The 15,179-nt window shown below is 41.6% G+C and overlaps 4 protein-coding genes across 5 annotated transcripts; 2 read left to right on the plus strand and 2 right to left on the minus strand.

The window, feature by feature from the left end:
• The first annotated feature begins 9 nt into the window (after positions 1-9).
• Positions 10-2,344, plus strand: LOC128895165 (ZZ-type zinc finger-containing protein 3). 2 transcript variants are annotated; one of them, XM_054157500.1, is made up of 6 exons: positions 10-268; positions 492-940; positions 1,015-1,171; positions 1,244-1,485; positions 1,559-1,684; positions 1,750-2,344. In XM_054157500.1, the coding sequence occupies exons 2-6, from the start codon at positions 551-553 to the stop codon at positions 1,999-2,001; spliced, it is 1,167 nt and encodes a 388-aa protein (XP_054013475.1). In that variant the 5' UTR covers positions 10-268; positions 492-550; the 3' UTR covers positions 2,002-2,344. The 2 variants fall into 2 exon arrangements, with proteins under 2 accessions (XP_054013475.1, XP_054013476.1); XM_054157501.1 differs by having other exon boundaries at positions 84-99.
• LOC128895164 (queuine tRNA-ribosyltransferase accessory subunit 2) lies at positions 2,139-3,821 on the minus strand. Its single transcript, XM_054157499.1, has 6 exons — positions 3,583-3,821; positions 3,362-3,511; positions 2,817-3,281; positions 2,556-2,758; positions 2,367-2,492; positions 2,139-2,280 (listed from the first exon to the last, which is right to left on the minus strand). The coding sequence occupies exons 1-6, from the start codon at positions 3,697-3,699 to the stop codon at positions 2,160-2,162; spliced, it is 1,182 nt and encodes a 393-aa protein (XP_054013474.1). The 5' UTR covers positions 3,700-3,821; the 3' UTR covers positions 2,139-2,159.
• Positions 3,822-4,693: 872 nt separating this feature from the next.
• On the minus strand, positions 4,694-6,840 carry LOC128895166 (major royal jelly protein 1). The gene is made up of 3 exons (XM_054157502.1): positions 6,329-6,840; positions 5,715-6,129; positions 4,694-5,334 (listed from the first exon to the last, which is right to left on the minus strand). Exons 1-3 carry the CDS (start codon positions 6,815-6,817, stop codon positions 5,102-5,104), a joined length of 1,137 nt encoding a protein of 378 aa, XP_054013477.1. The 5' UTR covers positions 6,818-6,840; the 3' UTR covers positions 4,694-5,101.
• Positions 6,841-7,804: 964 nt separating this feature from the next.
• LOC128895167 (protein yellow) lies at positions 7,805-10,306 on the plus strand. Its single transcript, XM_054157503.1, has 3 exons — positions 7,805-8,114; positions 8,195-8,450; positions 9,643-10,306. Exons 1-3 carry the CDS (start codon positions 7,864-7,866, stop codon positions 10,264-10,266), a joined length of 1,131 nt encoding a protein of 376 aa, XP_054013478.1. The 5' UTR covers positions 7,805-7,863; the 3' UTR covers positions 10,267-10,306.
• The last annotated feature ends 4,873 nt before the right edge of the window (positions 10,307-15,179 follow it).

Here is a 15,179-nt window from a genome sequence, read left to right on the forward strand (position 1 = left end):
CGTATCTGTTAAAAAGTTATGATAGTAAAGTAGCATTTGAGATTGTTCTAATAAAATTAGGATTATGGGGATTAAGGGATTATGATCGTAAATAAAAATGTAAGCAGAAGTTGCAGTATGTTGCAATTAATACCCGCTTTATCGCAGTAGAGATAATACATATTTGAAGAATTTGTACGAATGTCTTCGATACGTGCTTCTCACTTTTCAGAAGAGCAAATGGGTTTCGAAGCGATTTCTGACCAATTGCTGATGTTCTAAATTACTGGTAATGATAAGGGGAACAAAGGAACGCTCGTAAAATCCATATCTGTACTTCGAAAACAAACTATGCCGAGATTTTTTTTATCAATTTTTATGATAAATATCGTATCTTTCGTTGCTGCCTAAAATACGTAAATTTTCGAAATTTGGACTCATGTTTGTCCGAGAGATACAGATATGATGGACTATTTTACGCGTCGATCGCTTTATTTTGACAAATAATTTAGGTTAAGGTGTTACACTGGACACGCGTATAACCTATAAGCACGCTAAACATTGATTAGCGATGGAAGATGAAGAGAAAAAGTGCGAAGTCGAGGAGCCGAGTGAATTTTATTTCGAATCCGACCACTTGGCACTGAAGGGAAATAAAGATTACACGACTCTTTTAAAAACGATTGTAATTCTCGAAGCGCAACGCGTTCAAGCCATAGAGGATTTAGATAAACTTTTATCGATTCGTTCCAAGGCATTGAAGGATCCAATATCGTTTGTGGCTCAAATACAAAACGGTGAACTGCCAGAATTGCCAGGACCCCAGAAAATTGCTGAAATTCCTTACATTGACTGGACGCAATATAACATAGCTATACCTGATATGCGCATGAGGCCACAAACAAGACACGGACATGCTTTGCCTCATGTACAGACCAAAGCAGAGCAAGAGAATGGAAAGGTATGTTACATTCTGTTCTCAGATTAGCTAAAGTGTTTAATAGTATATACATATGTTCATTTCTGAACATCCAGATTTTAGTACGAGGACGTGCCTTCGATGAAAGTAAACCGGAAACCTTCAATCAATTGTGGACAGTGGAGGAACAGAGGAGATTAGAAGAACTTTTGATTGAATATCCACCAGAGGAAGTAGAAATGCGACGATGGACGAAAATAGCTAATGCCTTAGGTATGTTATCGATTGAAGTTTTTTACTTAGTACTTGCTCGGGAATTAAAACTCGTTTTACTCATTTTACTAGGTAATAGAACTCCGAAACAGGTTTCAAGCAGAGTTCAGAAATACTTTATTAAACTCTTGAGAGCTGGGCTACCCATACCTGGCAGAGGTCCTAAAGTGAAATTGGATGTTAAAAAAGGAATAGGTCACAAGCACCAACGAAGTAATTACTCGTTATTTCGACGTTCTACGTTCTTTCCGCATCAAGACATGTCTTTCACCATGCCTGACGAAGGCAAAGAGCAATCGGTTGCAGAAGAATTTGTATGTATTAATTTCAATTCATTTCCTAATGCAAATTTAATTCGCGTTAGTATCTATGGTGTTACATTTAAAGGAGGATGATGCTGGAAATAATATTATAGATGATAATCCTGAATTGAGACACATAGAATTGTTAAGACAAGTGAAGGCTGAGAAAGAACAACACTCTTCCCTTGAATATAAACATATCGGATACATGGTAACAAAAACGATACTTCTGGAAATTTTATCAAGAAAGTATGAAATTTAATCCTTTTTTTACAGTGTTCGATCTGCGGAGAAGAACCTTTAACAGGTACAAGGTGGCATTGCATAGAATGTCCAAATGGAACTGACATTTGCGGCGATTGTGCGGTAACGCAATTAGAAACTGAGAATCCAGTACACGATACGTTACATAGACTAATTCCTATAAAACCGCCGCAATATACTAGAAGCTACGATTTAGATTACTTTCCGCAAAGTTTTAGTAACTCTTCTTATAATTATTTAGATCCTAATTTCTTACCTGAATAGTTATTATTTTTTAATCGAATTTGTTATACCGAATGATTTTTACGAGTGATTATGTTTAGACTTAGGATCTATAAATAATTTAATAAATTATATAGATAATACTTTTTTAAAAACACATTATACATCTGAACATTTTACGTTTCCGACATCACTGGACTTTAAGTGACATTATGTTTTAGAAATTTTAAACTAATTATTTTTTTATACCGATCGAGAGTTCCTGTTCTTATATTTTCTCGAATATCTTGGAAAAACTTGAGGTACTGATGTACATTATGTCTGAAAATTGAATTAGTTGTATTAGTTATATTAATACATAATAAAACATCGACAAATTACTGTACCATTACGCGAGTAATACTAACATCATTAATAATACTGTGTGAAGCATTTCTTTGGTGTTATATAAATGATGCAAATATGCTCTGGTATGATTTTTACATGCAAGACATTCGCATTGAGAGCATATCGGAGAAAATTCGTCCTTGTATCTACCACAGAAACAGTAAGTGTAGAAATATAGCAGTCATAAACAGAATTAAATTTTGTATTACCTCTTTTCTGCAAGTGATATCACGTGTCCTACGTTATTACAATCCGTGTGATCGCACAAAAAAGTGAATGCCTCCGAATTCTCGGTAGCTACATATGGATACGATGTATCGAATACATCTACACCTAATTCGACAAACTCTAGTACCATGAGTGGATTCCAACATCCCATTGATACTTTCGGTTTATCAACAGGTAGAAGATTCTGAAATATTTGTAAACAATGTACAATCATTCATACACAATAGAGATTGTTCACTTACAACAGTGTGTTCCACTACTTGTTTAACTTGTTCCAATGAAATATTCTGTACACTTGGCCCATTATTATGCAATCCATCTATCACATATCCCATTACTGGTTTATCTTTTAAATCATCTACAGATGATGTTCTAGCTTCTATATCATAACCACCTTCGATTGCAGCTAATATTCCTACTGATTTCAAATTTTCAGATGCAGAATGCCTAGAAAAACATTGTTCAAACAATGTTTTATTTAGTCTTACAGAATTTAAGGCTCTTTTCCTACTACTGTCTACATTAGTATCTCCATCGCATAATGCAACATAAAGATCTGGTTTAAATGCTTCAACTATATCCATGTATTTGTTAGAAGTTAGTACTTGTCTCCCACTTCTTGTCCACAGAGAGATGGAATCAAGTTTACGAAAACCTGAAGGAGTTAATTGAGCTGGATCATGAATTGTAAGAAGGTTTATATGTTCCTAAAAGAAGTAAATAAAATTATATTGAATGCATAAGTAGATAATTTATAAAAATTAGATACAGAGAAATGAAGTTGTACCTCCATACCAACAAACTTCGCAAAATTAGTATTAGTATTTTTCATTGCTTCAGTCATCAACACTGAATTAGACAATGGAACAGATAGTAAAAGAGAATTTGTAGTGATCATGTTTAACACTTCTTTAGTTAAATGTGGTACACATCCTCCCTAAGAAAAAAATGCAGTTTTAATTGCAACATTACTTCGGCTCTGTTAAACTTATAGTTATCAAATTTTACCCTTGTGTAAATAAGAGCAAGAGGAGTTTCAAAGCTGCTATTAGGAATTCTTTCAAATTCCGATAATGTACCAACTCGGGCGGTACAAGATTTCACCGATTTAGTAAAGAATTTCATATTTATTTTCGTTAATATGTTTTCAAAATGCGTACAGTAAATAGCGTTTACGGTTATTTTTGTTAGTAGCTATTGGAAAACATAACCTCACCAACCCCTCGTGTATAGATTCTCTATCGTCGCAAAGTGTTTATCTATTATTACGGGAATGCAATACTAGGTGGTGTTATTTAAACTAGGATTCGATTACTGTCTTACGAGTGAATCTAAAACATTAATTCTTTACTTTTCTATACTTTGTCTGTCCTGATATTTCTCATAATATGTCTATAAAACCTCGAATTTAAGTTGTTAATTTTAATACAATTATACAAATTGCTAAACGCTTAAAGATAACGAAGTCGGTCGAGTCTATTTCCTCATAGACTATCCCCTTTTTTTTCAACTTTTAAACTATTATACCTTCTCTTGTGAGTTTCCGGAATTTTCGCTCAATTTAATAGCCATCTAGCGGTTAACTAGCGAACTAATTTTCGAAGTTTGGTCAGCGCCTCTATCGAGAAAACGCTCAAGTTTGGCCTAGAAAAGTTCAAGCAGTCACCGCTAGATGGCGCTATTTAGATGGTAATTACCGACATGATGATAACTTACCATCCGGCGTCAGTAAATACCATGAAAATAACGCCATCTAACGGCGAAAGCAAGAATTAATCGAGGACAAACTTGAGCGTTTTTCGATAGAGGCGCTGACCAAACTTCTAAAATTAGTTCGGTACATTCACCGATAGAGGACGATTAGATAGACTTTGGAAAGCGCGCAAAATTTGAATTAGTTAATCGAATATCAAAGAGTAAATTCTTGTTTCTTTCATACAAATACTCTCTACGTCAAGTTCTTATCTTCAACTATTACATTCTGTGTCTCGAAAAGAACCTACAATACTTTAAACATTCATCAAAGGAATAAACTCTACACCTGACAGCCCCTGACACCTCGTTCGTAGTCCACTACCTAGACGTGATTAATTGGAGGACTGGGATGAAATAAACACAATTAATTTGAACAAGTTTATTCATTCACGTATGCATACTGTTTGGACAGTAAGAGTGTGCGTAGTTCGCCTCGAGGGTGTTCGAAATTTCGTATCCGACACTGGTCAACATTTGTCCAAGTTTCGTTCTCCTCGAGAGGAGATCGAAGTTTGTGCACAGCACTCGAGAAAAAGTTCTCAGGACTAGATGAACCCGATAATTGTTGCAAAGTTGGGCTCCGATTAATCTGACGAATCTTACGATCTTTGAAAGCTGATCGTACTTTACAATTCACTAGTCGAATTGGTTACTTGGTAATCGTAGACGTTACATTTTTGCCCAACTAATTGCAGAGCTCGAAAGGTTAATAAGAATTTCAAAGAATTTGCGATTCGAGACAGTCCGTAGTTCGTTCTCGTATTTGGTGTCCTCAGTATTGATCTTCGCAGGTGTTCACCAAGGGATGAAGCGACACTGACGCACCGGAACAGCTGACCGCGTTTTGTATGTAATCCTGGAAGTTGCTCTCGATCACCCACATGAGTCTCTTGTAGCCAGGGATCACTCCCGTCGGCAGTCTGCAATCGCTACCCTTTTGGACCAACTGGAAATTGTCCTGGACGAAGGCTGTCTCGGTGTTCCACATGTAGACATCACCTTCTCCTAGACATCGAACAAAAAAAAGTCTCGCGTTTAAAAGTGTCCGCCCGAAGGAAATGTCACTTAAAGCACTATAAAAACACAAAGCAAACAGGTTTGTCCACTTGGCGCGTCGAGTAGACGAGTTCTATCCCAAAACGTACACGCGGACGTGAGTGTCTCACTTCTAATCATAATAATTAAAATTTGCATTCTAAGCAGTTGCATTAGGTGGTCTTGAAAGATTAATGATACATTACGATCATTTTTCTCTACTACTGTCATAAAATAAAGTTTTAAGAATATAAGGTTGTTCGTTTATATGAATATAAATTAATCGAGTGCAAGACTTGGGAGATCAAAGTCTCGTCGGGTTTCAACGAACTCTTTCGACGAATTCTTACCCTTCATCCTGAAGAAGATGGCGGCGCCATTGTCGGTGCCCAGGAAGACGATTTTGCTTTTCTTCGCGCCAACCTCCGCCACGGACCCGTTAGCGTTTCCAGCTCTGAGGTTCGCAGCCCTGATGGCGAAGATTCGGTTGGAGCCCAGGTAGGTGAAATACAGGACTCCAGTGCCGCAGCTTTTCCTGATCAGCGCCAAATAGAGCGCGTCCCTCTTCTCCGCGCCGGAAGTGACGGCTCTCGGAAGGACGACGCGATAACCGCTGTCAGCGGTGACGTTGTAAACGATTATGGCTCTGGTTGCGGCGTCGGAAACGTACACGTACACCTGGCCATCTTCGGCGTAGTCGACCGCCATGTACTGCAGACGAGAGGACGCGTCTACTAGGTGGCTCAAGTCGATCACCTTCACTACCTGCAATCGCGAAAACGAGCGTTATTGGTCTTTATAAAATCTTTGCGAACGTACTTGGAATCCTAAGTAATCCTAAGTAAATCCCAAGTACTTGGTACCTAAGAAAAATTCGATCTTACTAATAAGTTATTCGATAAGTAAACAAGTTTGAACAAAATTCCAGAAAAATTCTATCAAGCTTTAACGGGTCCGCGTTTACCTTTCCCGTTTTGGCGTTGACTCCGACCACTTTCGGAGGACACCTTCGCACGGGTTGCTCGAGAGTATTGACGATTCCAATATCGAGAACCCACAGGATGTCTTGCATGTCCAGGACGATGTCGACGGCGCTCTGGAGAGCCTGGCAGTTGCCTTCTTCCTGGATGGCCCAGCAAGGGAACGGCGCTACCTTCGGCGAACAGTCCTTCGCTTTCAAGGAAACGGAGCCTAGAGTGAAGGGTACGCCTGGCTTGTACCGCGGCATCGCCAGGATCACTTGGTCCTGGTACACTTGTGCCCTAGTGGCGATCACGTTCTTGGCGATGTACCGGCCGCTGGTCTCGTAAATGTTTTTCGTGCTTTGACAGGGCCAGTCCAGGGTTTGTCCAGACAGCGTCACCGTCAAGTCTTGTAGCGCGAGTTCGGTGGTGGCCAGTGCCAAGCCCGTCGCTAGGATCAAACAGAACACGACGCTTGGGATCCTCCTCATTCTGCTGCTCGATGAGTGCTTGCCTTTAACTGCGAACCGGAAACATTTTGTTACGGTAAAAATTGCGATTCGACAGATAAATTTGTGTGTGATTTGAAGGGGGTGATTTGATACAACATTTTCGCTAAGGAAAAAGAACCGAACCATCCTTCTCAAGGAACTCCAACATTTTTTAGACACCCTGTATATCATAGAACACTAACTAAAAAAAGATGAACGGTAAATATTAAATATCGTCCGAATTACACCGCGTTTGGTCTCGTTTTAATCAGAAAAATGTCAGGAATATGACGATGAAAGTTTTACAACAAAAATGTTGATAATAATCTCGTCTGAAGTTCAGACCCTCGCTTGTCCATTGAGACTTTACCGTAGACGAATAAATTCAGAAAAATTCAGAGACAGTCAAGTGGAGTAATTACTACTTACGCGAATTCACGCTGCGAATTGACGAAGAGGTTCGAATGTTCGTTTCTCATGTTCGACTAAACGCTTATATACGTACGTCAATCGAGGATTCCACAACACCCCAGATCACGTACCGTTATTTATTAAGTGGCATCTTTCTTCCGTCTGTCGCAACACTTCCGTCCGAACAAGGCTGCGCGGGACCTAGGACACAACACGGAACCGTATCTTCGCAAATGTTTGATAAACAACGAATCGTTCAGGAAGTATCTGCTCCCTGGTGAATAACATTCCTTCGTTAACGACGGTTAACCGATGTCCGAATTAAACGAAAGTAGAATCGGTTCGGAGGGAGTGGTCGAAAAATGTGTACGCCTTTTAGATCTATCGTTTCACGATCGAACGTTTCGATCGAATTTAATATCGTTCGGAAATGATTCGGAACGTGTACCCGCGGGTCCAGGATGTCCGCAGCGAGACGGAACGCGGAACGGTACCACGTATCGACGGTACAATAAATATTTTGCCAAACTCCGGTGTTTCGTAACGCGGGGGACGCAGGAACTCGTATATAACTGGCGCAATCTTAAAGATGGTTCAATTAGGTTGACGGAAGCTCCTCGAGAAACTTGGGCAAAATGATTTTTACGACGAAGTATCTACCTGTACTGATAGTAGCGTTCTCGGTGTTTATTGGCGCTTCGGCGACCGAAGAAGTCGTGGTTGAAACAACGAATCCATCGAACGTCAAATGGACGGGTGGATCGTTCGAGTGGCCATGCAGCGCCACGAAGAACATGTTCAAGAGCAGCGGACGGTACATCTCGAAGAACGTGATCGCCACCAGAGCTGCAATTTACAATGACGACGCCATCGTGGCTCTTCCTAGGTACGCCAAACCCGACACCTTTGTATAAATATATATTCGACCGTTTGCATAAATATACTAACCTGATTTCGAACGTACAGATACAGGCCAGGAGTACCGGCAACCTTAGCCAAGGTGTCTCTGATCGACAAAGGCTGCCAGGCAGGTCTGCTTCCGTTCCCTTGCTGGTCTGTGCAGGAAGAGGGGACCTGCAGCGCTCTCCAAAACGTAGTGGACCTCTACTTGGACCCTCAGAACATCCTCTGGGTCCTCGACACTGGAGTGGTGAACACTTTGGAGGAACCTGAACGCAAATGCCCGCCGAAAGTACTTGCTTTCAACGTCTACACGGGAAAGGCGAGTATCCATTTCAGTAAATAAAGGGTTAAAACGCTATTCGTTTGGTCGTATAGCATATTTAACAACCGAATAAAACAACGAATAATAGATTCGGTGCTGGTGAAAAATCTGGTGGTTAAATCTTCTCTGCGAAAATTGGACGATTCATATGGATCTAATACCGATACAAGCATGGTATGCTACGATATAGGAATATAATTTGATTAGAGTTGAAAGTCGCGACTAGGTGGATAATAATTTTTCTCGCGTATTTGCTCGTAGAAAAATGGCGCAAACCAGGCGCTATTGCGAGTGAATTTTATCTGGAAAGAGTGGTCTTTGACAAGCGCGTTACGCGATAACGGATTCTGATGAATGTCACTTGTTAGAGGGAGACCTATCACGTTCGTATTATTTTGCAACCGTTACGTAACGAATTTCGATCGATTCTGCATGGATACATCAGACACTGACACGCGAATGTATAATAAAATCGTCACATACGGCTACCATTCCGATACAAAGTAGCAACGCTCCCGACAAATAATTCGCCTTTTCTTTATCCTTTCACTTGCGTAAAATATTTCTACGCGGTACCGGTATTTTTTTTTTTAAAGACTGCTCCAGATACGCACTATCGATACTCGCGCTATTCAAGGATTCGAATTTTGATATTCGAAATCGAAAAAATTCTGCCTATGATGGTCCTTGGGTCGTGAAACGGGAAAAGAGTCAACGTTTTTGGAGGGAAAAGAAGAAAAAAAATTAAAAATGTCGAGATTTGAGAAATTCAAGTTTTTCTCCGAAAAAATCAAAAAATTGTACAGTAGACGAATTCAAATATTTTGTTTTGTTTCGTTTCTCGCAAAGTTCGGTCGGAAACGGACATATTTAAAAAAAAAATTCATCTTCCAGCTTTAATTTCTATACAAAAGGACCAGAAAGATATTAAAAATTGACAATCTGAATATATCGGAATGGTTGAAAACAAGTACGTATGCATTCTTTAAAAGATGAAAAGTGGCAGAAAATGGTAATTCAATTCGAGCGTGCTTTCGAATTGTTCTTCAAACTTGACACTTTCTGGACAAACAAGTAATTTATATATCGTATATAACCTTGTATATAATTATTATATAATTATTATATAATTATTACTTCGACTCGTTCGAATCGCAGCGAATACTCATGTCCCTAATTTCTGCCGCAGCTGGTGAAGACAGTGGACCTGTCAGGCTTGACGAGCCCGACGTCGCGTCTGCAATACCTGGTGTCGGACTACAGTCGAGACGGGAGAGTGTTCGTCTACGTGTCAGACGCTGCCACGCGAGCGATCCTCGTCTACGACGTGACCTCTGGCCGCGGCTACCGTGTCGTGTTGCCCCAGGCGATCACCGTCGGTTGTACTCGAAGAGACGTTTTGTACCTCGCCCTGCTTCGTCGTTCGGACGGAAGTACCTGTCTGGTGTTCACCTATCTGAGCGGCAGCCGCATGTTCTCGATCAGAACCGTGCATTTGAGGAACGGCTCGGCGAACGGAAAGGTTCACGATCTCGGCGTGAAACCGAGGAAGATGATCCTGTTGGGTACCGACAACGGCAGCGCCTTGTTCTTCCGGTACGAAGGCGAAGCAGACATCTACAGATGGGACGCGGCCACGGCCTTCGACTCGAGAAATTTCCAAATGGTCTACACCAGCCCGGAGTGCACCCTCGCTACGCACGTGGTCGCCGATTACAGGAGAGGCAGGATGAGGGTGCTCGAGTCCAATTTCCCCGATTTCATGCACGGGACCGTTGGATGCGGCGCCAATCAAGCCCTCAGTATTATGTAGCACGATCGAAACAGCGATCAAACGATTCTTTAATACAGAACTTTCAATAATTCGTCTTCTCTTGCGACATCCTTCCAACGCAAATCTTTCACCTGTCGCTGATTCGGATCGGTATTAAACGTTTGGATAACGTAACGATAGTCAAGGAACGCGTCGATTGGGACGTTAACGTTATTCGCGAGCGCCTTTGTACGAAACCGCCGCGATTTCTACGCCAATGTGTCATACCGGACCTATAAATCAAGATGCAAATCGTTTCGTGATGCTGGCCGTGTACCCTGCGCCTCGAATGCAACAGTACAGGGGAACTTTGTTAGAGAGAACAAAAAATGGAACCTTTCCCTCTTACAATCACCTTTCAGCGGCGTTCGATCGCGATTAGTTCGCGTTACGTTAGCTGTGCTCGTTACGTGAAACGGTCCCGTTTAAATTCACCGAACGATAGCCCGGAATAATATTGGACCAAGGAAACAAAGGACAGTCGGTTATTTTTTAATTTTAATTTTGATTTCTGCATGCTAGTTGGCTACGCTACGCTACTGCTCCACCTCGTGGATGTTCGTTTTTATTTTAAATTCGATCGAAACGCGCCCGGACAAGTCGAAAGTGCAGTTCCGTCAGTCAGGCATAATAGCAACAAAATACCAATCGGTATCGTCGTTACCAAGAGTTATCGCGTTTCGGGGAACGAAAGGGACGCAACTTTCGTTGAAAAACGATACTCGGTGTCGAATTTGGTTCCCGATACAACGCGATCCAATGGGTGAAAGTATAAGCGTATTCTGTTACGCCTCTAATATCCATTCTGGTCTGTCGTTATTTGCTTTTGTAATTAATTACAGTGCCAAACACGCGGAACAAGCGAACAGCCGATAAATCCAGCGTGGAAACCACGTTTCTGTTACAAAACGCGTAATGATAAGATCGAACGGCGTGGTTTTAGTATTTCTAAAATCGGGCCGCGTTTATTCCGTAAAAATACAAATTTTATTCTTATTAAATACACCTGCTACTAAGTTCACGTAAACATATCACGAAAGTTTGAGAGTCACTGGCGTACGCAATGTAGCTGCGTAATTTCACCACGATTAATAAATTTGCTCGACGTTTAGACGTTCGTTGACTCCCTCTTTTATTTTAACGAATACGTTTTCGCGAATTTATGTTACACGGGTTATTTATCTCACTTACGTGGTATCGTGTGGTTATTTTTTTACGCGGAATTTCTTGCCGCATGATAGCGATTTAAGATCCCTATTTCGCGTAATCAGACTATTGCAACGTCGACGGGCGTGCACCGGTGGCGGCGATGCGTGTCTCTTTTTCTTTTTTTCTAACGCGAAGAAGTAATCGACGCTTACGGACCGAAGGGTCGTGGCTGTAATTAGGTGATCGGAGTGGCGCTCTGTTTTAGCCAGATCGACCATTAGAGGGACTTTTGCGACGAATGTAGTCATTACGAGACCACCGCGTGATATCAACGATTCGAGTTTTATATTTATGGATCAGAAGTATCGTTATACTTTCGCCAGGGTGGTTTCTTTCTGTTCGATGTATACCCAGTCGGATCAAATTTTGAAAAAGTACGTTACAAAAACAATGGCACGGTTCAGCAATTTCGAGAGGAATTAATATATTTCAGTAAATAAATTGGAATGCTTTGGAAAGTTAAATACGCATTTTTCCTTCGTCGAAATTATATGGTAGCAGTTCAAGTACGTATTCGTTAATATTTATATGAAAAGTTATGTTGTTACATTAATAACGCAAGCATGAATAATGCAATAACGGTTATGTTTGCGAATATCGCTGATTGTTATCGAATAGAGCGTACGTTCCATCAACCAAATTAGTTGTGTTAATTATAGAAAGTCGCGCGAAGAGGAAATCATTGAACTATTCGTAGATGGCGAGATAAACAAACAGTAATATTTCCTTTTACGCAGCAATGTTCGTCTCCCGATTTGGTGCGTTTAATGCAAGCCGGGGTATTTCCTAAGCCAACCACTACCACGCCCTTTTTGTTACGTAAATTGGCAAGAAGAGATACTTCATACGCACCTCGGGGAAAACCTCTGCAATGTCTGCAGGTTTAAAAATAAAAATAGAATTTAAAGAAATTCTTTTTCGTATATTCAAAGTACCACCTACGATTTCTTAGCAATTTGTCGTTGGAAAGCCTCGAGTGTTCAATCGTCCGAGAGTACTTGCCGCGAGTGGTCTCGTGCAAATCTGGTATCAGGAGAATCTGATACCAGACGTGCGTGCAAATGTGTCGCGTTCACGATTTTTTACCCGGCGATTACCCGAGCGTTGCAGTGTATCCACTTTGTTCCCTCGATCGGATCACTTTGACCCGACAACGTTTGCTCAGGATGTTTACTCGGAATCTAGATCGTCAACCGTCGGATTTACACGATGCCTATTAAGCGGACGATTATGTTTTGTAAATTCGCTCTCCACGAGCGTGTCAAACGATACCATCGAACAATTGTTTCCTTTTGCGAATAAAACCAAAAGCCATGAAGTTTCACGCAAGTTCAAAGCGTGACTAATTCATTTCGATGGGCCCCGGTGATTAGAGGATTAACTGGTTCCCTCGTTTCTCAAACTAATCACGGCTCGACAGTAACGGTACGGTAAACGTCCGTATCGGTCATTTCTCTACTTTTAATAGCTGTCTTCCCGCACGGGTCTACATTCGTTTCTTTACTCTGCCGTTTAATTAATGCCTCGAGTATCTACTTTAGATAAAAATTCAAGTAGCTCTTTTAATTTATTGTTTCAAGGAGCAAACCAAAAGGGAAACGGGATGGGAATGGGTGGAATGGGAATTAGATCTCGAGGTTTTTAACATATACGACGATGCTGTGTCTTGATTCATTTCGTTACTCTAGAGTTTAATTAACATCTGGAATTACGCTGAACGAGTCAGACTCGGGATCTTCCAAGTTCGGCCTGAAATTTTCATCACGAGCCAGAATTGAGGTTTTCAAGTTTGGTCTAGGATTGTTATAACGAGTCAGACTTGGGATTTTCAAATTTGGCCCGAAATTACCATCGCGAGCCTGACTCGGGTTTTTCAAATTTGCCCTAAAATTTTCATCGCAACGTTCAACTGTATCGTTTCTGAACGAAGTTTCGACGTAACCTGGTAAAAGTCAAAGGACCTTAGAGGAAACCATAGGAAACTGGTGGGAATTAGATCTCGAGGTTTTCAACATAGACGACAATGCTGTTCACGGTCGAGCGATCGCGCTCGAACATTCCGAGCCGGACATACGTACGCGTACGCAACAACGTTCTAAGTCCATGAAAAAAACGAATTCGGCACGAGAACACATCAGCGCCGCGAGCCTTAGACCGCTTTACGTAACGCGACTAACAAACTCACGGTCCTTGCTCGGAACGTGGCGAACTTTTCGCGATACCTCGTTCGCCAACCCTTGCGTTCGCGAAGGTGTTGCTCGATCAGAACGCACAGCTCGATTACGCAACGCTGTACTTACGCTCGAATAACGCGACATTAGCGGAACTTTTCCGTTTCTTTGCGTCTGCAAGAAATGCGACCGCGACCGCCATAGTTTCGACAATCGCGTTGCTTTCTTCCCGATGACAAATTAATAAATTATCGTCCGTGAAATAAAAAAATAGTACGGTGTAGTAATAATTTATGTGTAGCAAGGAATTTTACAACACCAGCAACGATGTGACCACACCTCGATCAACCCTCCCGCAACATGCTCGATCTTGTTTCTAAATATAGAACCCATCCCTTTTCTTCCATTCCATAATTAATGTCACAATTTAAATAAACCGACATTCGTTGCTCTCGACCTCCTGTCACAATCACGGACACGTGGACCCCGCCATTATTGCGTTGCACTTTAATAAAAGAAAAAAAAAACTACAATCTTAGCACGTGGAGTGCTGATGGCGACCTTTAAACCAAACCTATATCAACACTGTTTCGAAATCTAGCCGTTGAGTTACGTAATAAACGTTCCTTGTTACGAACGTACGAATTGTTGCGGTTGCAATTTTTCCAACACCGGAACGTGACAAATTGCAATTCCACGAAGCATCGCGTCAGCCAAGGAATTTCGAGGCGGGCAACGTCGCCGTTTGGTAATCGTTTTCTCAAAATCCGCCCACTTTCGCACGATCGATCGTTGGATAGGGGAAACAGCGAGATATCGGCTGCTTCCGTTCCTCTGTGCGACCGCTGCTCCCATGATATTTCAAGTCGCCACGCTTGCGCAAGTCCCAAATGCTTCGTTCCCCGATAAGGTAACGTTGCACGTGGGGAATTCTTGTGCAATGATCATCCGGTAACCCGTAATTCGCTTCGATCGCGATAAGAACAGACTCCCGTGGACCTTATCGGGTCCGTCTCTATGGCAGAGTTGTCCATGACCTGGAACGTCCTTGAATTATCCCTTTCAAAATCCTTCCAAAAAGTACAGATATCGATTCGAAAATGACGAAGATGGAGTTGCACGTTTGCAGTAATCGCGATACCTCCTGGATCTTCGTTCTCAACAGTTATTCTCGGCTAATGATCCTATCCACACCACCACAGGTGAGCTCCATTCTTCTCAGCTGTCAATGATACGCATCTATACTCACTTTGAGAGCAAATGAACCGATGAAGGCAGCGATAAAACTCAACAGCGATATCCTCGATACGCGGTTGCAATCGGCACACGAAGAAAATGGCAAGTACGCGATCCATTACGCTGGTAAATGTTATGTGGATGTCCTTGGTAGGTAACCCCGATCGAAAGTCCCCGGAACTGCTGCAGACCGCGCCCACTGTTACCTGTACACCTACGTTTTTGGCCGCTGGTCAAGGGTACCGCATTTATTATCATAAGGGGACATTGATCCCGATAATTAAATCAGCTTTATTT

This window comes from Hylaeus anthracinus, unplaced genomic scaffold (genome assembly GCF_026225885.1).
Source record: "Hylaeus anthracinus isolate JK02 unplaced genomic scaffold, UHH_iyHylAnth1.0_haploid 4, whole genome shotgun sequence".
In the NCBI taxonomy this organism is placed as follows: Eukaryota; Metazoa; Arthropoda; class Insecta; order Hymenoptera; family Colletidae; genus Hylaeus; species Hylaeus anthracinus.